Source organism: Scomber scombrus, chromosome 10 (genome assembly GCF_963691925.1).
Source record: "Scomber scombrus chromosome 10, fScoSco1.1, whole genome shotgun sequence".
Classification (NCBI taxonomy): domain Eukaryota; kingdom Metazoa; phylum Chordata; class Actinopteri; order Scombriformes; family Scombridae; genus Scomber; species Scomber scombrus.
Window position 1 is genome coordinate 20,837,099 of NC_084979.1, and position 20,703 is coordinate 20,857,801.

At 41.4% G+C, this 20,703-nt stretch overlaps 1 protein-coding gene across 6 annotated transcripts in view; it reads left to right on the forward strand.

Annotated features, from left to right (window-relative positions):
* The first annotated feature begins 749 nt into the window (after window positions 1-749).
* tmcc1a (transmembrane and coiled-coil domain family 1a) overlaps window positions 750-20,703 on the forward strand; it is a 44,140-nt gene continuing 24,186 nt past the window's right edge. The window contains exons 1-4 of one of the 6 annotated variants that reach the window (XM_062426876.1): window positions 750-805; window positions 1,900-1,981; window positions 13,239-13,284; window positions 14,453-14,739. In XM_062426876.1, coding sequence (XP_062282860.1) covers window positions 14,482-14,739 — 258 coding nt within the window. In that variant the 5' untranslated portion in view covers window positions 750-805; window positions 1,900-1,981; window positions 13,239-13,284; window positions 14,453-14,481. Of the gene's footprint in view, window positions 806-1,899; window positions 1,982-13,238; window positions 13,285-14,036; window positions 14,740-15,236; window positions 16,869-20,703 lie in introns of those variants that run through there. The other 5 variants (XM_062426877.1, XM_062426881.1, XM_062426882.1 and 2 more) reach the window with 5 other exon arrangements.

Genomic DNA, 20,703 nt, shown 5'->3' on the forward strand with positions numbered 1-20,703 from the left:
TGATATTATGATGTGCATAGCTCTAAATGATGAACTTGGGTAACATCAATTTAAGGTCTGAATTGAAAACAGTCAATTATCCTCAATAAACATAGATTTTAATTTAACAGATGCGTTCCTGACCTCTTTTTTTTGTTTTTTGTAGCGCAGCCAACTGGACAAATCTATGTTGCAGATAAACATTTTATAGAAAATAAGATAAGATATTCCTTTATTAGGCCCACGATGGGGAAATGTACATTATTGCAGCAGCAAAGTGGACAGTAAAAGCAGAAGAGCGTCAATAAAAAGAATAGACAACGTAAAATCAATACAAACATTAGTAGTAAAAAAATAAATAAATACAATAATAGTAATAGTAACATTATGTAAAAGAGTAATATTGGTGTTGAGTGATAATATTCCTGAGTTTGATATTGTTATTGCACAGATTTAAAGTGGAAAAACCCCATATTGCACAAACTGAAGTAGTAGTGTACCTGAAATAATAATATGTGAATTAATAGCTATATAATTATACACTAAGTGTGATTTAGCTTTATTTAGCACACATTTTTAATTTAGCTTAGCTTACCTCACATGCGTGGTTAGAAGCCACTGAAATGATTGTATTGCTATTCAAACGGACGTGTGAAACCTCTTATTAATACACAATCTTTGATCCTTCCCTCGGGTTGCGTCGTACGCCTTGACGTCAGGAGCGGGGCGGGAGGGCGTAGCGTGGAGTGGACGGCTCACGGAGGAGAGGGGAGCCGTTCACTGGACGTCTGTGTCAGCTCCAACAGTTTGCTATCACCCTGTGTAAGTAAGTGTGAAATGTGTTTTTAGTTGAGCTTTTTTGTGTGTATGTGTGGATTTACCACAACATTGTGCGTGTGCGTGATGCGTGCCGTGTCTGTATGCCTTCATAAAGAGCTGTTAGATAATGTCGATGTTCATATTTCATCGTATGTGCGGTGTGGTAACGGGACTGTCAACCTGAGTCCGTTAACACACCGCTGTGACTGGTAATAACACTGACTGCTACTGAAGCAATATTTACAACTATTTTTTTAATGTGAGTCCGCAACAAATACAGAGGCTCCTCGTCTCCTAAAATTACTTCACTTCTGTAGGAGCGTGAAGTGAAGTAGGTTATGTGTTAGGGACATTTTGGACGGGCTCTATATGTCATCTCATGTGATGTCATCTGTATCATTCACTGGCGGATGTTTTGCATGACTTCATTAACATTTCATGAACATTTTGTACAAAAGCGCAGGTATATGTCTAAAAGAGTTATCTGGTGTTCTATTTGGTTTCAAATAAACAGCAAAAAGACGAGTAAACTTTGTAAATATGAACTAAATAAATATGACTCTTCTAGCTTTATGATTTGCTCGCTCATTATCTTCACTGGATCAAACTAAAAGTATTTTAGGCTACAGGGATTTATTTCCACTTAATTAATTTAATTGCCTGTATGCTTGTTATTGTTTTTGGCCAGAACCCTACCAGTAGCTTGCAACCTACACAAGTTTTAATAAACCCCTCAGCAGGGTTTATTTTAGTCTCAGTCTGCTAATGCAATCTGATGGGCTAAAGACATTTCATGGCCTGGAAAGCACGGACATCCTCATTTCAACCTCATTTCATCTGATGCTTAGTATTTTTTCCTCTGTTGATGTAATTTTTTTCTGCAGCCTATTATTATCAGTGTCTGGGAGACAGACAGAGACATGCTGCACTCTCTCTCTCTCTCTCTCTCTCTCTCTCTCTCTCTCTCTCTCTCTCTCTCTCTCTCTCTCTCACACACACACACACACACACACACACAGGCAGAGAGTACAATGTGCCAAGGAAGCATTTAAAGGATTACATTTTCCATCTCACTTTTTTTTTTCTCTTCTATTGTTGAAGACCTGCGGGCCTGATGTTAGCAGGCTGTCATCTCCTCTGCCATGAAGGAAAGCCTTTCCAGCATCCTGATTATGGACTGAAGGTTTGTTTTCATCCACTTTCTTTACTCATCCACTCACATAACTGCTCCCATCTTTATATTCTGATCATGTTTATATCCTGATGGTTTTGTCACTGCACTGCATGGATAGCAGATGCATATATAGAGGATTGGAAGTGTCCGGTGTGATAACTACTGTATCGCAGTATCTGTCTGGCATACTCTGCTAAGTGGCTGAGAGCTTGACTGCCCCTTCAGGGCATTGCTAACGCAGCCATTCTTGTCTCACTCCGATGGTCAGACCACCACGATGACGCTGCCCTCCTCCTCCTCCTCCTCCTCCTCCTCCTCCTCCTCCTCCTCCTCCTCCTGTTCACGCTAAACTCGTGTAGTGCCTTCCCTTTTGGCAGCTAAGCCTAGAATTGAGTCTTTGTATGAAGGTAACGTGTTTGCATACATGTAGGTATGCATGTTTCAGTGTGTATTGCTTACTGAATAGATGTTAGTGGTTTGTAAAGATGGGGAGAGTCCTCCTCCTCTGATTTGTGCTCAGCTTCACGCAGCACTTCAGCTTCAGATGTGGTGAAGATGTGCTTATTTTTTCAGATCACAAGATTAACACATCTTTCTGTATGCTCGCCCGGCTGATTATTTGGCTGTTTGTACATGGAGACAGCATTTCTTTCAACAGAGCTGCATACACTGGATTAGAAAGAGAATTTAAAAGTTATACATATGATGGTTTTATAATGTTTTACCATAGTGGTAGAAGCTGCTATTGTAAAGACTTTAGATGTTTAATGGTGAAAAAACAGAACGCTGTTTGTCAATAATGTAGTCATGAAGTTGGCAGATTTACTGTTAATCTCAGCTGTCATTGGGTGAGAGTATATTTATCTAATAATCTAATTTATGTAAAATTTTGTGTTGGGTCTTATTGATTACAGTGAAATCATTAAGTGGACTAACTTCATGTTATAATTGATTGTTGTTCTGCATGCTGGTAATACAGTCAAAGCATTGCTTTCACTGATATTTGTTTGTAATACCAGCGTGAAACTGTCACATAAATACATTTAATTGTTTAATTAAGTCAGAGTCTGTTTGATTAAGTAACACTTACTCCGAGTTCTCTAATTACTTTCCATAGTCCAGAGACATGCAGTCTAGGTAAATCAGCCATAAATCGGCCTCTAAACTGCTCATTGCTCTGTTCAGTAAGTAATGCCTTTGTTGCTCCTCACTGCTGCAGATGAAAACAGGATTTGTTGTGTACTGCAGAGAACACAAAGATCTGGGTTCAGTGGTACTTTGTGCTTGGTTGTGCGTTCCAACCAAGATACAAGTAATTGGCAGTGTGTGCCAGTGGGAGGCTGGTGAGGGAGTCTATGTTTCCCCACTACTGATTCCTTCGGACTGGTGAGGGCATCTTGACCAGAGAGGAGACACATACCCATATCTGTAGTTAGTGAGTTCGCTGACTTAATGTCATGATACAAATATATAAAATGACCCATCTGTGTCTGGAAACACAGCAAATATCGTTTGAGTGATGGATGGACAGATTTTATTGACACATTCTCACCTCAGTTACCAGTGAAGTGGACCACAGAACAGCAGAACTGGCCATTTGGGGTAGAAAAAGAGGGGGAGGGAAACCTTCTAGAAATCAAGATTACGTTAAAGGGGTACTCCACCCAGTCTGTTTGATGTTTGATGTGGCTCTGGTGGAGCTTGGTATGAAAATATTGTCTGTTGAGGTCATCAGTCCATGTCAGCTTGAGTTTGGAGACCGCAAATCGGTAGCAGAAAGTCTGTGCTGCTAGCTAAGGGTGTGAGGGTCTAATTATTGACACTGTTTAGTTAGTCACATTATGGGAGGTGTAGGATCCGGTGTTTTTGGAGCTTAATGTAAAATCACTAAAGCTGCAATTGTTAGTCATTGAGTAACAATTGTGTTTGTAACAACTGAGTTTGACACTAGAAGACTGTTTTCACATTCATAAAGCTGAAGGGCACAGTTTCTCTGACCTCACCTTAAATCTCAGTTTAACACGTGTAGCTTCGAGCATAATTTGTGACATCACATCGAAGTCCAGCATACATCTTATACCAGTGTGATGTGGAATCTTCCAGCGCACAAACGCTGAGAGTGGACTTTTCAATGACGTAAGAGACATCTTGCGTCCAGCTGTTAAACTTATGATTCTTCCTTTTCAATCAGAGAGAAATGAGTGGATGTAAATTTAAGAATCTTTAACAAATCTTACTTTATTTTGTGTAAAAACCCCCCCCCCCCCAATCAAACGTTCTTAAATGTGAGAAGTAGCTGAGCCTCTGGTCGAACACAAGCCATCTGATGATGTCAGAAAAGTGTAATTGTAAAATTGTTGGAGTATCCCTTTAAATCGCCATTATATCCATTTGTATGAAGAAATGTACTGACATTTTAAAAATGTATAATTATATCATACCAATATCACTGAGGTGAACCAGCTCAACATCATCTCTGTTATCTGGTGTTTTGTGAAGCAGTTTTCATTTGTGTGATTATACATTCCAGATTTAATTTATTTGTCCTTTTCCCCCTCCAAGCAAATAATATACTTAAGTAAAGGATTCAGATCATCCTTTTTCAGCTCAGTAGAGTCTAAAAAACATCTCAGCATCACTCAGACAAAGATTTGGCTCCGTTCTCTCATCCAAAGGTCCAGCCGTGGTTAAAGAGGAAGTATTGTATCTCAGAGAGGAAACACTCTTTTTCCCCTTCTCTGTCACCTTCTTCCTCTTTCAGCAGGGTTTGCCCACAGGGTAGCAGAAATGTCACACTTAAATGCCACAGACTGAAATTATTCTTTATCTTTGCTGCAATCAGAGACTCTTAAAACAAAAACACATATAAGTGGACAAATTGGTTGCACTATGCTGCCTGTATAAACCAGTCTAATTATAGATTTGTGTACATTTTTTGGTGACACTCAGTAAGCCTTTTAAAGTGATGTATATCAATTAGAATATCCAAGTTTGGGTTTTTCTTCTGTCATTTGGGACCCTTTTTTTGTTTTTCTCATTTGTTATTCGGTTCTTTTAACTATAACTGCTACATCACTCAATATTTAACCACAAGATTTTATTCTTGTTTTTTTTTCTTTATTTTAATCTTATTAGTCTGTATCAGTCTGGTGGGTGGACCAGAGGACCCGCTGCCCGGAAGTATTTTGATCACTGTTAAGATTTTGTTTTAAGGATATCTTTAACATTTCTCAACACAAAAACATGAAAGCGTCCTTTATAATTCAACAGTGCACCAGGATAACGGTAAGAGCATCTGATTAAATTATTTCTCCTTTGGATTCTGAGAAATAAAGTTTTTTTGTCAGATATTGATAACGGTAGGCTACAGAAAAGAGTGTGTTGATGGTGGAGTCAATGCCATTGAGTCCACCATCAACACCATAGACATTCAGCTATTGTTCTGGGTTGTCCGCCATCGGTGGGCTTCATTTCATTTCAAACTGCAGCCGTTCAGCTGCCTGTGATTGTAAAATGTGGAGTTACTAATTTTATTTTTTCAAGAATATGTGTCTGAGGATATTTAATACAAGATCATCCACATCAGTAAAGCATTCCAACATTTGTGTGTGAGAATCGGGTGTGACTCAGTGAACCAGATGCACACAGTAATCTTCCTCAATTTGGAATAAATTCAGTAATTAAAAGTAAACAGCAGATAAGATAGTAAAAGAAAGTTTTGTAGCATAATGCAAAGCGGACTGTCTTCGTCTTCATAGTAATGGTCGATGAGGCTCAAAGGTAATGCAGCTGCCTCTGCAATTGAAAACTGACAAAAAAAACTTTATTTGTCAGAATCGAAGGAGAAAGGATGAAAACTGATGGCCTTAATATTAACCTGCTGTTTTGCTGAGTTATAAAAGACACTTTGGGGTTTTTGTGTTTAGAAAAGTCATCATATGTATCATTAAAAGAAAATCTTAACATTGTGACAGTGAGGAAAATACTTCCTCTGGTCTGCACACCGGTCTTTCGAAAAAAAGGAAAACTGGTGTCCATGTACACAAATCCTATAGATTAAATTTCACAAACTGCCGTGAGACCGGTTTGGCCTACAGTATACTGTAGCTGTATACAGACTGGGTTTATAGACTCCAGTATGACTGACTCCCACACTACCAGAGTGAAGGTGAAATTCCTTTATAAAGGCTGTGGTTTCTAGTGGCAACGAGCTGCCTGCTTCCCTCTGATCCCTTCCTGTCTGAGGACAGAGGCAGAAAGAAGAAGGGGTCACACGGCAAGAGCTTGCACTTTAAAACTGTCCATGTTTTAGTATTAAAATCACTACCATGAAATGATAGAACGTAATGTGATGAAATGTAAATATTTAAGATACTCGTGAGTAAGTAAGTAAAGTTTATTTATATGGCACCATTCACAGACTCTGTCCGCAAAGTGCTTCACAGGCACACACACACAAAAAAAAACAATAAATAAATGAAAGATAAGCAATAAATGAAACACGCAGGAGAAAAAACACACATAAAACGCAAGTTAAAACATAAAATACCACATGCTATTTAAATGTCTGTCAGAACAGATGGGTTTTTACTGCTTTATAAAAGTTTCAACAGAGTCCAGACACATCAGACTTTTAGGGAGACTATTCCAAAGCTTAGGTGCTGCCAACTACAATGCAAGAGAATCACCTCGAGTCTTAAAACGTGTCTGGCTCACTGTGTGCCAAAGATCCACGATATAATGTGGAGCCTGGCAGTGTAGGGCTCTATATTGTACGTGAGCACCAAGAATTTAAAGTGAAATCGAAAATTAACAGGAAGTCAATGTATGGTAAATGGTGAGTCAATGAGGTTAAAGTAGGCGTATTGTGTGACCATTTGCTGCATTTTGGATGGTTTGTAAACGATCCAGATTTATTAAGATCAGGTAGGCAGGTAAAAAGAGAATTACAGTAGTCCAGCTTATATTCATCCCAGCAGGTCATTCCTGGGTGTCTATATCAGGTTCACTGAGGTGTTAGGACCAGTATGATCTTACAGTATATATGGACATTGCTCTTTGCACAGACCTGCATCGTTTTAACATCATCACTTTGCTTCAGTTTCTATCTTCTGCTGTGTATTTTTGAAGTGACTTATGAAGAGTAGACATTTAGGTTTGGAGGTCAGGAATATCCCATTTAAATTTAAATCTTCCCTTGATATTGGTGACCGGCCTATATGTTGAGCCCAACACCAGATCTTTGATGTGTTGAGCGGCACTAACCCGGTGTCTGATTACCTGAGCTTCAAGTTATTTAAATAGATGACGATGAAGATGATTTATATCTGACTGCCTAAAGTTGTTCTCACTTTCTGGAAGCACAAAGAGCCAGATGCCCTGTGGCCTGACCTGGCAGGTTGCACTCTTTGGTCACACACACTGTGCTTTTACCCTGACACGCGTTCCCTGTCCCCATCCCTTATTGCTGTGCGCCTTTAACACAATCTCTGGTATGAGATTTCAGCTGGTGTGTAGGTGGTTTCCAGCCTGTTGACAGTTGACGATGCCCTGCCAGAACTAGTGGAATATGAGCTATGCTGGCCAAGTTGGAGGCATGGCCACCGTTAAACACCTGTCAGGTTAGTAAATGAAGCCACTTTCCAGAGCTTGACATGCAGTGCGTGCTCTTCTAATTTCTTCTCTTGTCCACTGGAAAACCCCTTTTAAAAAAATCTTAAATAGCAAGAGAATTAGGTCTTAACACCATCAGTCTTCATTGGGTCAGACACATTAGGTCTGCACTGAGTGCTGCTCTAGTTTTACTCAACATGGAGCAGCGTCAGGTCTGTGCACAGGATGAATTATTCATCAGGACACTTACTGTGGTGTTGAGCACAGATGCAGAATGAAGCTTTAAACAAAGCTTCCCCAGTAAACGCACAGCTCTTTCCAGCATAATGTTTAACATGCAGCCTGATGACTCACAGCCAGTCATCAATTATGTTTCACATCATTGCCCTGCTGTGCATTTGCTCGCTGCTGGACACCTCTGTACAGTCTATAAACAGACGAGAATGCACATGACATACATGTGATATCCACGGCTCTGCGCAGCCACAGTCTCTTCTGTGGAGATGAAATTTAAATAATATAATATAATATGTTTGTTACCTTGTCTTTGCAGCTTCCCACCTCCCAGTCTCTGTTAGGCAGTCCTTGATAACTCAGACTAGCTTCACACTCAATATACCACCTGTTGTTCCCTTAGTGTGAGTGTGTGTGTAAGTATATGAATACATTTCATGTACAGCAGTTTGTGTTGGGGTGGTGATAGAAGATAAGGTTCCTGTTTCATAAGAGCTAAAATGGAATCAGAAATATTGGGTTAGGCAGACTTCCACATCCATATTTGAATGTTTTTTCTTTATATATTCAACCTAGTTTTCAAGATTTAAAATATTTTGGAAGAGTGTTTATAGGTCAGTTTCATACACACACACACCAGATGTTTGTGGCCGCTGTACAAGCAGTAAGTGGTGTTTTTAAAGCTAACACAACATTTTTTAAGTGTCTTTTGTGTAGGTGTAAATGAATGTGTGTCTTCTGGTTGGTCCTTTCCCTGAAAAGCTGAGCAGAACTTTGGCAGTGGGACTTCCCTGTGGGTTTCATCTTGCACAATAGGGCGTTTTGCCTGCCTCTGTCAGGGAACTACCTGCCATTCACCTCCTCATTCAGACACACTCAGTGCTGAGGGCCCGAGCTGAACCTGACACGGCCAGGCGAAACACGCCGGGTACCTTTGATCCACTCTAGCCTTTCTCACCCCATCTGTAACCCTCTGTCTCTCCTCTCTCACTAACTCATTCTCCATGTTTGATACAAATAGTTGCATCTCTTATCACACTTTTCGCAGTGTGCTGAAGTCATCTCCTGTCAGACACTGTCAGAACTGACACAACTCTGCTATTATCTGCCTCCCAGCCCCACTGACACACACACACACAAATACAATAACGATTGTTCCTGTTTCCTGCCTATGCTGTCATTATTGCAGCTGCTGAATGAGATATGGTCCAGTTTCCATCGGTCAAAGACAACACACACACACAGACACACATATGTTAGTACACATTTCCACACAATATAATTCCTGCTATCTCTCTCTTTCTCTATCCTTTTCTGCTTCTGTCTGATGTACACACACGCGCACATACACACGCACATACACATACACACACACACACACACACACACACACACACACACACACACACACACACACGTATGCACACACACACACACGTTTGTGCATGCGCTCACACACAGACATCACTGCCAGAACTCTCTGGCCTAATTCCCCTCTTATTGATGTGTGTCTGTCAGTGAAAGAGGCACAGCACAAAGAGCAGCGATGGGCCTGTGTGTGGCTCCGAGGGAACAAAGAGCGGTCTATTCCACACCAGCTCTCAGACTCTTCTCGAACACTGCATGGGCTTGTTTAAGCTGTGGCCATATTTTGAAATTAACCGAATGTATGTTCAGCAATGAACAACAACATGGCTGCTTCAGTATCAAAGTCCATTGGACAGATTGACCTCCACTTTGTGTTGGTCGTGCCCAGTTTGAAACTTTTCATGTTATGACTAAAATTAAGTAGAATTTAAATATAATCATGTAGATATTTGGTTTGGTATTGGCTCTATGGCAAAATTTGCATGCAAAGACTTAATACATTGCGCAGTGCTGATACATAATTTATCTTACAATCTGCTAAATTGCAGATTGTCGGCTTTATCACTTAGCTACTTGAGCTGACACCCTTATCATTATAAGTCTGGGGCTTAATTTCCTTTTAAATAATCACATTTGATAGTCCTCTTCATTCAATAATGATAATGGACGTGATTATAACACTTCAGTGCCACATCTTCGTCAATTTGACCTTCGTGGCAGAACAAGGCTGCCCCTGTTTTCTATCAGAGAGCTAAAGTGAATGTTTACTGGGAGCTGTAATACTTGTGTCTTGTACTCGGCAGAGATTGTTTAAATTTAGCAAAGAAAGTTTAAGAAACCACATGATTGTTGTTAAGTATTTATCACGATTCATCTTAGATTAATTAAGCATGCATCGTTATGCGTTTTACTGCCTGTGAAATCATGACTTGTCAGTGGGATCTGTTTTTTTTCCCCAGTCCGGTCGTGCCAAAGCTCTGCTGTGCTTTCACCGTCTCTCCAGTATGGCTGGCCAAAGACAATGACGGCAGGACTGGACGACTGGCAGCTCAGCTGAATGGAATGAGCTACAGAGTTAGGGACAAGGACGTGTGTGTGTGTGTGTGGGTGTGGGTGTGTGAGTGTGTATGTATGTATATGTGTGTGTGTGTGTATATGTGTGTATGTTTGTTTATTTCTACGAAGCTATGAGTAAGGGTGACGCGGTTCCAGAGAGGCCATTGTCCATATGGTCGTTTGTCATTCACCTTTGACAGTATTGTGATATTTCTGAGAAACATGCTGACTCACTGAGGCTGCTGACCCCAGCTGTCACTGACACCTGTTCAACACTGATAATCAGTGATTTGTTTCTGTGGTGGACAGGGTTTACATAGAGCAAAATACATCCAACCCACTAGCATGTTTTTTATGGTTGATCTGAGGAGCAAATGAAGAGAATTTTTTTCTGATAGGATCATTTTGCTTCCCTTTTAATCAGATCCAGCTGCAGAAGTTTTTACAAGCTATTACAAATGTTTTCTTTCATTGCTAGATAATCTACGAGGTATGCATTATTTTGTAGTAGTCTGTTCATTGTCAAAATAGTACAATGCTTCATTTGGGTCAGAACAGGACAGTCGTCATTTGGATATTCATCTGGTGCTTGTTCTTTTGCGTCATCACTTCATCAAGGTGGAACGAAAAGCCTGGCTCAAGTTGAACCTGTCACACATACACAAATATACACACATCAAGTCGGACAATAAAGCTTTCTCCTGTAAAGGCTCCTGAAAGAGGATTTAGTTTGAATATAAAGCTGTGGGCAATCAAGAAAACATCCAATCCAGCATTGGGATCAGCCTGGGGATGAAGGAGGGGATTTAGAGATACAGAGGGAGGGATGTGAACTGGGGTCGGGACAGGGCTTCAGGTTCAGCTTCAGGACAGGATTAACTTAGGTTTACCCCTCCACGCCACTCATTCGCTCTGAAACATCAGCACAGCACTCCTTTCTAATCAACCACACAGAACTGTAACTGCCAGAAAATAACACTTTCTAGATGCTTCAGTGTGAGGATGCGTGAATAATCTGGTATGCATTCAAACTTAAGTATGTTACATATGCGTCCATGACTGTTCGCTTTGTATGAGGAGCTGATTAATTGAAGAGCTAGGTCACGGAAGTTCATGTCATGATTATTATATGAAATTATATGGAAACATCTTTGAGTAAGAGTTTTTTTATTTTGACCGGTATAAAAGACTATCACATAAAAAAATACACAATGATAAAAAAAGGATTGTGCTGGTGAGATTGCACTGATTTTACACAAGTTTACTGTGTCTGTGGAGGAGCTTTCTACAGTCTTAATATAATATTTCAAAGACTGTAATATGGAATAATACTGTTATATAGATGTTCTTGCACTGGTCCTGGATACAGCAAATTCATAACAGAAAACATATGTTACAAACCTCTGAGGGACCAGTTGGGGAGGATCAAATAAAAGTAGCCATTAAACTACATGATGGGAAGTGTAGGATGTCTAGTGTTTCAGCTTGACTCATCATGGTTTAAAATTCTTGGCCTCTGCTTCAAATATTAACCATTGTTTCATAAAATTGTTACTTGCCAAGTGGCTCAACTTTATAGAAGTGCAATACTAAATCAATCCCTTAAAGAGACCTCAAAAAAACGGAAAATTTGATCAGATCAATTCAGAAACAGTCATGTTAAACAATTAAATTCATTTTTGCATCACAATGAACATATTGTACCTTCAAATAATATTTATCTAGTTGACTGAGTAACTTCATTATTTGAGTAAGTTGAGTGCAACAGAAGTTTGCATTACAGTTTAATAGCTCGCTTATCTGTAATCAGTAAAAATACCAAGTTGGAGGTATGTTTATAATGAGTATGAAAGGCACTGCTTAACGCTTCACAGCACAATATATTAACAGCTACAGGCAGCAGCAGCCTGCTAGCAGGTGACTACAGTGAACCTATTCAACACCTGCTCTCTCTCACTCTCTGGCAGGCAACAATTACATTTTAACTGTTTGGCATTGCTTATTAACACACAGACCCTTCATTAAACTCATCACTATTAACTGCCCTGAATCTGCCTATTGGACTGAAAAGATTAGAGAGGAGCAGAGTGAAGATCAGCTGGTGGAGAAAGTAAAACCTGCTGTTAATGTGTTTATGTGCATGAATGCTCCATAGTGACAGTGTGGCGAGTGTGTTTGCTACCTGCAATTAGCATCATGCTCATTCCTCATCTATCTCTGTACCCAATATATAACTGAACAGCTGACGATGCTTACAGCAACATGAATCAAGCCTGTCATATCTTCATTTGCATAGATTACGTTCTTGCAGCAGTCTGTCCAACTTTGTGTTATTCTTCGTGACCTGACAGCGCAACAGCTGAAAGGCATATAGTTTGTAAATGTCCCTCCCCAGGGCTCTAAATGTTCCTGGCTCGCTTGTTTTGTTGCCCTCAATGGGAGCAGTTATTGATGCTGCAGGCAGGGTTGGGCGGACCCGACTGCCTGTCTGTGGCTCTATCTGTGAGGTGATCACTGTTCCACCAATAAGGTTTCTTCTCAAGGAAGACAGCTTGTATTTTATCGGGAATCTACTCTATTGGTTTTGTCACTGACGGAGATGCAGCTTGGCAGTGTGCAAGGCTGCAGAAGGCGATCATGCACTGAGCGCTGTGTTTGTGACACTGTGCTGTTGGTTGTTTCTAGTGCGGAAACCCTTGTCTCTTGTTACTGCCACAGGATAAGGAAGGGATGCCTTTGGGGATACTAAATGAGCTCCTGAAGGCACACAAACACACAAACTAAGCTGTGTCACACAGTGTCGCACATGTCCTGTTCAGTATGCCCGGCTTGTTCACAGCTCACAGTGAAAGTGATTATTGATTGCAGGCAGAAAGAGATGTCTGATGTCTTGAGGTTAGTGAGTGCATGGAAAGAAAAATCAATTTTAAATCTTAAAAATGATTCTCTGTTTTTCTTTCTTTGGTCTCCCTCCACCTATCCACCTCTCTCTCAGGTAATCCAGAAGACTGAGTCATACTAGGCTGCCAGTTGGGCTGATGGTAGGTTTTTTTGTTTTTTTCCTTCTGATGTGAGTCTGTTTCTCTTTCCGTTAAACCACCTGCCTCTTTTGCCTTTCAGACCCCATCCCTCTCCAGGCAGTTCTTTTTATTAGCTTGCATGTCCTTGCTTACTTTTGAATTAATTTACGCTTCACTTTGTGATATATCTTGCTAGTCTACCTGCATCCACCTTGTTTTTGTTTTTTTATTACTTGTAATTGCTCTTGAAACATTGGCTCATTTGAATGTTGAATCATTCAGAAGACTGTCACAGCTGTCACAAATAGCACCTTCAAGCAAAAATAATGTTTTCATCCTTGATTATTTTTAAATCACAGTTGCAAAGTCGATTCTACATATTGGTACATGAATGCTGTCTGCTGACAAACTTTAAAACTCTGGTGTTATTACTGTGCATTCACACGTTCTGCCATTTAAATGTAATTTCAAAGATGCAAATGATTACAAATGAAGGTGAAAATGAGTAATTGCATTCTCACTGGATCTAGGCCTCTCATAACCCATCTCCTCTCTCTCTGTGCTAGACCAGCATGGCTACTTGTTCCTGAATCAAAGATGCATGCTCCCTTTTTGGACCCATCCCTCTGACCACCACTGAGCCGATCCAACCCTCCATCAGACAGTCCCATCTCCACTTCCACTGTTCTCTACTATACTCCGCTGTATTCTAGTCTCTCCTTCATCCATCTGTTTCCAACCTCTGCATGTTTGACAGATAGAGAGTGAAGTCATATCAGGCTGATATTCATGAGAGGTCAGCAGAGGCAAATGCAGCAGGGGAACAAGAGTCACAGGGTGCCAGAGGGGGTGGGCCCGAGTTCAGGTCCTGAAGCTAGAGGAGTAGCAGGGGGGTCACAGGGCCCGGGGTTGAAGAGGGCCTTGTCCCAGTCAGAGCACCCCTCCCTCAGTAAGATGAGCCACAACGCCAGGGAGAGCATGGGGGTTCTTGGCCAGGGACTAAAACAGCTGTTCCAGCAGCAGCGTAAACGCCTCTCCCACTCTCGCCCCACCATCACCTCTTCATCTTCCTCCTCATCTTCCTCTGTAGTGTCAGCAGGTGGCACCTCACTCTCTGCCTCTGAGGATGTGTCAGGGTCCTGTTGTCCTGACTCTGACCGCCTCTCTGCTCCTATGGTTCCCTCTGCAGCTGGCCAGGGCTCAGCCGCTGTGGGCACGATGAGGCGTGGGACCAGCCTGCAGAGTCGGCACAGTAAGGGGTCCGGGTCGGGATCTGGGAGTGGAGACCGCGATCCTCTCCTGAGAGGTAGCCCCCAGGCCCCACACCGCCGCCACACCCACGATCCACAGCACCACACCAGCCGCCCACGCTCCTCTTCTACCACTGACACCACACCAAGCAGCCCCGCCCCTGGATACACTGGCGGCGATGTGGTGCTGTCGTCAGGGTACCAGTCCACGGAGGAGACAGACAGGGTAAGTGACAGAAACAGTGAATTGTATTATCACTGCACAGGCTCATCGATTTGTCTCTTTCCTCCTTTTACTGGAGTCAGGCCTTGTTTGTCAGTGAGCTGTCAATCAAAAGCTGAGGTTCATCTTGCTGCTGTGGAAACACTTACTGCTGTACTCTTCACTGCTGTCTGATTTTTATGGTATTTTTTATGGCCTTTTTATAACGGCATTAATCCAAGCTGATGCCAGTGGCGACAGTATAGCTTTATAATGATGGAAATAAGCACATACAGTACACTGATATACTACAGAGCAGCCTGTGGTAAAAGCCAATGACTCTTAAAAGTGTTTTTTCCTACAGTAGGCTGACTGTAAACAATGCAATAAACATCAAATGTGTTTATCCTTCCTTTTTTATTCTGCTCCGATAATCATCTATTCATGTCTGTTTGAACTACATTTGTTTGCCAGCCGGTGTGCTATTGTATACAGTGTGCCTCCTTTGTTAAAATCTATCAGCACTTTACAGTCTGATCTTAATCTCAACCTCAAAACATGCTTTTTAACCACTTTATGTATTCAAGACTACAGTTTATCTCATCTGCCACCAGAGGTCGCTGTCAGATTAGTTAACCTGCTGTGAGCAGCACTGGGCTTGGTTCATGTGGAGGTTGTGTTTGAATTATGAGCTCATGTGGGTGGTGGACTGGACTGATTTTTGGGTTGATGAAATCAGTTGTATCAAGGACTCCGTATCAGTGTGTCAGAGATAGAGTAAATTTATCCAGTGATGGGAAGCAAGTCTAGACCAGGGGTCGTTGACATCCACGTTGACAGCTTTAATCTGTGAGTTGAACTTAACATGGTTCTTCCTCCTCTCTTTTCATTTGTAAAGTCAAGCATCCTTCACTTGTGTGTGAGAACGACCTCACCTGGGATGTCGGAGCAGGGCTGAGAGCCGGGTCTGTCGCTCGCTCTCAGCAGAGATGATAACCTGTCTATCTCAATCCAGCATCACAGCCCCGTACCCTCACAGCTACACAGCAATGTCATTTAGGTCATCCAAGCAGTCGCTGTGGTAACCCTGAAAAAAAGCTGCCAAGAACTACGCCCTTGCTTAGGTTGCCATAGTAACGACGTGGTCGACCTTGGAGGTGTGTGACATCCTGCTGTTAACTGAGGTCGAGGGTTTCTAGAGTGATACATGTAAAAATAAATCATTGTGTCATTCATGTCCTTTTTTTCTTGACTTTTTATTTCTTCTATATTTCTTTCTTTTTCTCAACAATGTCCCTCCTGTGCTCCCCTAGCCTTTTCTTTCTCTTTTTCCCTCTTTTCCTCCCTGTTCCCCTCCCTCTGTCCCTGGAGAGAGTTCGTATAGACAGTAAACTGGTTCCTCCTCCTCCTGCCCCCCCTCCCCCTCTGCCCACCCTTCGGCTCACTGACAGGAAGCAGGAGGCAACCTTGCCTTGTCCTACATGAGTGAGAGCTGAGCACTGCCTGAGTGTTTGTGTGTGTATGTGAATGTGTTCTTGTTATCAGTGCTGTCTTAGGGTTTCAAAAGAGGATGTGGAGGTGGTGTATATGTGGCTGTTTTTTGTGTGTGTGTTTCATATACTCTGTATGAGCTGTGTGACCTGGAAATCACTCGTTTATTGACAGTCATGTGGTGCGAGCATCTTGTGTGAGCGACTGTGTCTGTCAGAGGAGGAGACAGAGCTCAGGGGGATCACTGTGACTATGAGTAAATCGCAACACAACTGAGCTGTGTTTATCTCTGCTTGCTCTCCCTCTCCCTTTTTTCATCTCCCTCTTCCTCCTCTTCTCTCTCTCTCTCTCTCTCTCTCTCTCTCTCTCTCTCTCTCTCTCTCTCTCTCTTTCTCTCTCTCTCCTCACTTGTGTTTGCATAGTAGACGAAGCAGCATGGACTAGAAATGTGTGTGCACATGGTTGTTTGGAGAGGAGGGTAGCGTGTGTTCCTTCAGTATGTGTGTGTAAGTGTGTGTGTGTATGTGCTATGTGAGGCGTTGTGTACTTTGAAGGGATATCAGTTGGAGAGGAGTAGAGCAGGGGGTCCGGCTGTTCGTCCGTCAGTCAGTCACTGAGTCAGGATGGTGCAGCGCTTCAGTCTTCGTAGACAGTACTCCAAGGTAAGCTTAAAACACACAAGCCTGTTTAGTTATTAAAACCAGCATCTCTATGCTGCTCCTCCATTCATGGCTAAAAAACACATTTGTCTTTCATTTTTGCTTCCAGCAAAGTCTTTTATCATGTTTAATAATGCTCCTGTGATGCTTTTGCATATCTTTTTCTACCTCTTTGTCTATCTTTCTTTCTCTCCTCCAGCTATTTGGAATTGTTCCAGGTTTGTGTTTTTTTGGCTGCTTAGTTAGTGCTTTTGCTCAGGGCAGCAATCAAAATGGTAAAAATGGATTCAGTTGTCAAGTGGGTTTTGGTTATACACATATTTATTCAACTTTTAGGTCGTTCGATCCATACAGTAACTGAGCAGTCTATCTTTGCACTTTATCTCAACTCTTGTTAAACAGTAACTCATGCTACAGTGGTAAGAGCAGCAGTCTATGAGGTCGATTTGAGTCACCAACGGATTTAATTATGGACAAACATTACATTCGATTATTGCTGATTGGGGAGCATTTATGACTCATTTGCAATTACAGGCCAGTTTGCTCTCTAACCGTCCAAGAGTTTAAAATATCTATTCCCTGATGGCAGTGCTGTTAAAGAGAGGGGCTATGTTAAAACTCAGTATTAGGTCTGTTAAGAGCCCGCTGTTCTGCAGCTAGTGCTCAGCCTGTGGGATTAATTACAATTTGCTGCAGATTAATTGATTGACTACATCATCCATGTTCATGTTTAGATCTGTATAATGGTGCTAGTGGATGTTTAGACTGTATGCCTGGGAGCATCAAAATGTTCATGCCAAACTCAGACTGGATGACCTGCAGTCAGACTGGTGGAGTCTGGTCTAGTCTGATCTTTCTCTCTTCTCAGAGGGATGCAGGATTAAAAACAGATGAAGGAAGTGAAGGGCTGGAAGGTACAAAATGTTTAGTGTCAGGATGGAAGATTTGTTTAGGACAGGGGATGGGGAGGAACAGGGGAGTAGGCACTAGTGGGATATTAGCTTCTGAGTTGAGATGAAACAGAAGCCAAGCCTGGAGGCTAGTACTCTCACACCGTAGGATTTTTGTGTGTGATTGTGAGAGAGACTGAAGCTGTGTTTGTCTTTGGAGAACAACCTCCTCCAGGGTCTGTCTGCAAATGTTCACTAACCTTGTCCCCTTTTAAAGTGGGATGTTGGGAAATATTGGAAGGGTAGGGGGGTTGGATGGATGACCCTAACTCTTTCCCTCAGGCCATATCTCCACATGCCCACCTGTCTTACTGTTCATCCTTTGTCTTCTATTGTCTTTCACCATACTTTGATTCCCATGTCAGAGATAATATGCTATGTTATCCTGCAGTATCCTGAACTACAACAAAACAAAATGTCTCAAATTTAAACACAGCCTAAAAATGAAAATACTCTAACCAATGTGGTTTGACATCAAACGCTTTTGTTTTATCAACTTGTATTTTATTTATTTTGAGCTCAGTATCTTACACATTGCATTACATTTTACATTTTACATGTAAATGTTTCCTTAACCAGTTTTCGGCTACCCTCGTGTACAGTAAAGATAACTTTTTTTCGGCCACCGACAAAAAAAAACGATAAAAAAACAAAGAAAACAAAAAAGAAAACAAATCTCAGGACTGGGTTATTCTGTACACATTTCAGGTATCAGTTATTAGAGCTGAAAACTAAGAAAATGTAAGATAGATCCATTTCATTAATCGGCCCATCTGAGGACTCAAATTCTATAAATTTAGTTTAGTTATTTCTTTAGTCTAAACACATTTTTGGCTGTAAGAGATTTGCTTTGTACCATCAGATGGAGCCATGTGTTTATAATAAACAGCCACTAATAGGATTTGTAATAAACAGGATTAAATTTTGCATTATCTGACAAGCCCTTACTTATAAGGGATTCCTCTTTTTTAATGCCACCACTGCTGTCCTGTAAGAGAGGAGTAAGGAGAAGTGTCAGTGGGGAGGCGCCAAACATTACCTGGTGCCCCGAGGCTTGTTCTGTCCCTGCTAGTTTAACATCCTCATCACTGCACTCTCATCGTCTCTCACCTCCCCAGACTACTGACTGTGTGTTGATGAAAGCGTTTGTGCCCTTTGCAGCAGGACACCGCTGCTCATCCTGGAACTTGTTTTAGTGACGTTGAGTTATTTGAAAAGCTGCAAAAGACAAACACGGGGTATTGCTGTGTCATATTTACTTACATACAACTAAGGCTGCAGATGCATATGATAACTATCAAGTCTTATTAAAGCATTGCTACAGCATATTGGCCTCTAGTCACAGTAAACACAGACTCAGAAGCACGCAGCCAAAGCTCGTGTATAATCAAACAACTGAGTTTCGATTGACTTTCAGTAGAGAGAGAGAGAGAGAGAGAGAGAGAGAGAGAGAGAGAGAGAGAGAGAGAGAGAGAGAGAGAGAAGGAGAGAGAGAGAGAGAGAGGAGAGAGAGAGAGAAGGAGAGAGAGAGAGAGAGAGGAGAGAGAGGAGAGAGAGAGAAGAGAGAGAGAGAGAGAGAGAGAGAGAGAGAGAGAGAGAGAGAGAGCTATGGGGATGATGAAGCATGTGCTCTGAATCCACATTGAAGGTGATGTCATCCTAGTGCTGTGTTTGCCAACTACCAGCCCGTGGCAAATAGTTTTTTTCAGGCAACGTGTGTGGTGTGTGTGTGTGTTGCTGTCAGTGCACCATCGTAACTCTTTAGTTCAAAGTTGTTGACATCAACTCTGAGACCTTATTACAGTGATAGAGCTCGATGAGGAAGTAGCGTTAAGCCACAAATGGGATTGGCAGATGTGTGGCTTGTGGTTGCTACAAAAATTGTTTTTCTCAAATGTGTTACAATCTCTCTTCTTTGCCCTCTAATATTTCCCTTTCTCTTTTTTTATTGCTTTTTTATCTGCCCTTTTACTCAATTTCCCTTCCCTTTTCCTCACCGATCTGACTTCTTCTATCCCTTCATCTTGGACAAAAAAAACAAAAAACATAGAGTGCTTTGTGTCTTTTTTTATGACAAGTGTAAATATGGCATTGGCTTGCTTTTCTCCTATGGGCATTTGTTCCACCAAGTCTTTAATGGTGTGTTTGTTTGGTAGTCATGTGTATGCTATAACATGTGTGGTGTGTATGTGTGGCAGGGTGACAGCCATTGATCAGCAAAGCAAACAGCAGTATTGATTGTGAATTAAACACAATGGTTCTCCTGTTCTTGCCCTTTATCCTGGCCTGCCATGTTGCGTGTGTGTGTGTGTGTGTGTGTGTGTGTGTGTACTATATGTGTGTGTTGGTCTTCAAATACGTGTCATATTAAGGCAAGGCAAGGCAGTTTTATATATATAGCGCATTTCATACACAATGGCAACTCAATGTGCTTTACATAAAACGAACATTTAATAGAAAAAATTGGAAATAAAAAAAACCCCATAAAAACATGGAATTTGAGAAATAAAAGTAAAACCCAATATATTTAACACATACATACCCCTCCCCCCCCCCCCCCCCACACACACACACACACTAATAATAAAAACAAAGTACAGAGACATACAAAGAGAGAGAAATAAAATACTAGAATAGAGCATTAAATATAAGGTTGCAGCATAAAATAATGATTTGCTTTAAAATCATTAAAAGGACATGATTAAATTTAAAGTGCTTGAAAGAGCTCAATCATAAGCAATATTAAAGGAAAAACAAAAAATATCTATGTAAGGTGTTGGGTCACAAGCCTCCTGAACAACTTCAGTGATCAGCATAGTTTAGCAAAGTCAATTAAACTATACTGAAGGGATGAACATCATTCCTCCAAGATTGTGTTAGTGGAGAGT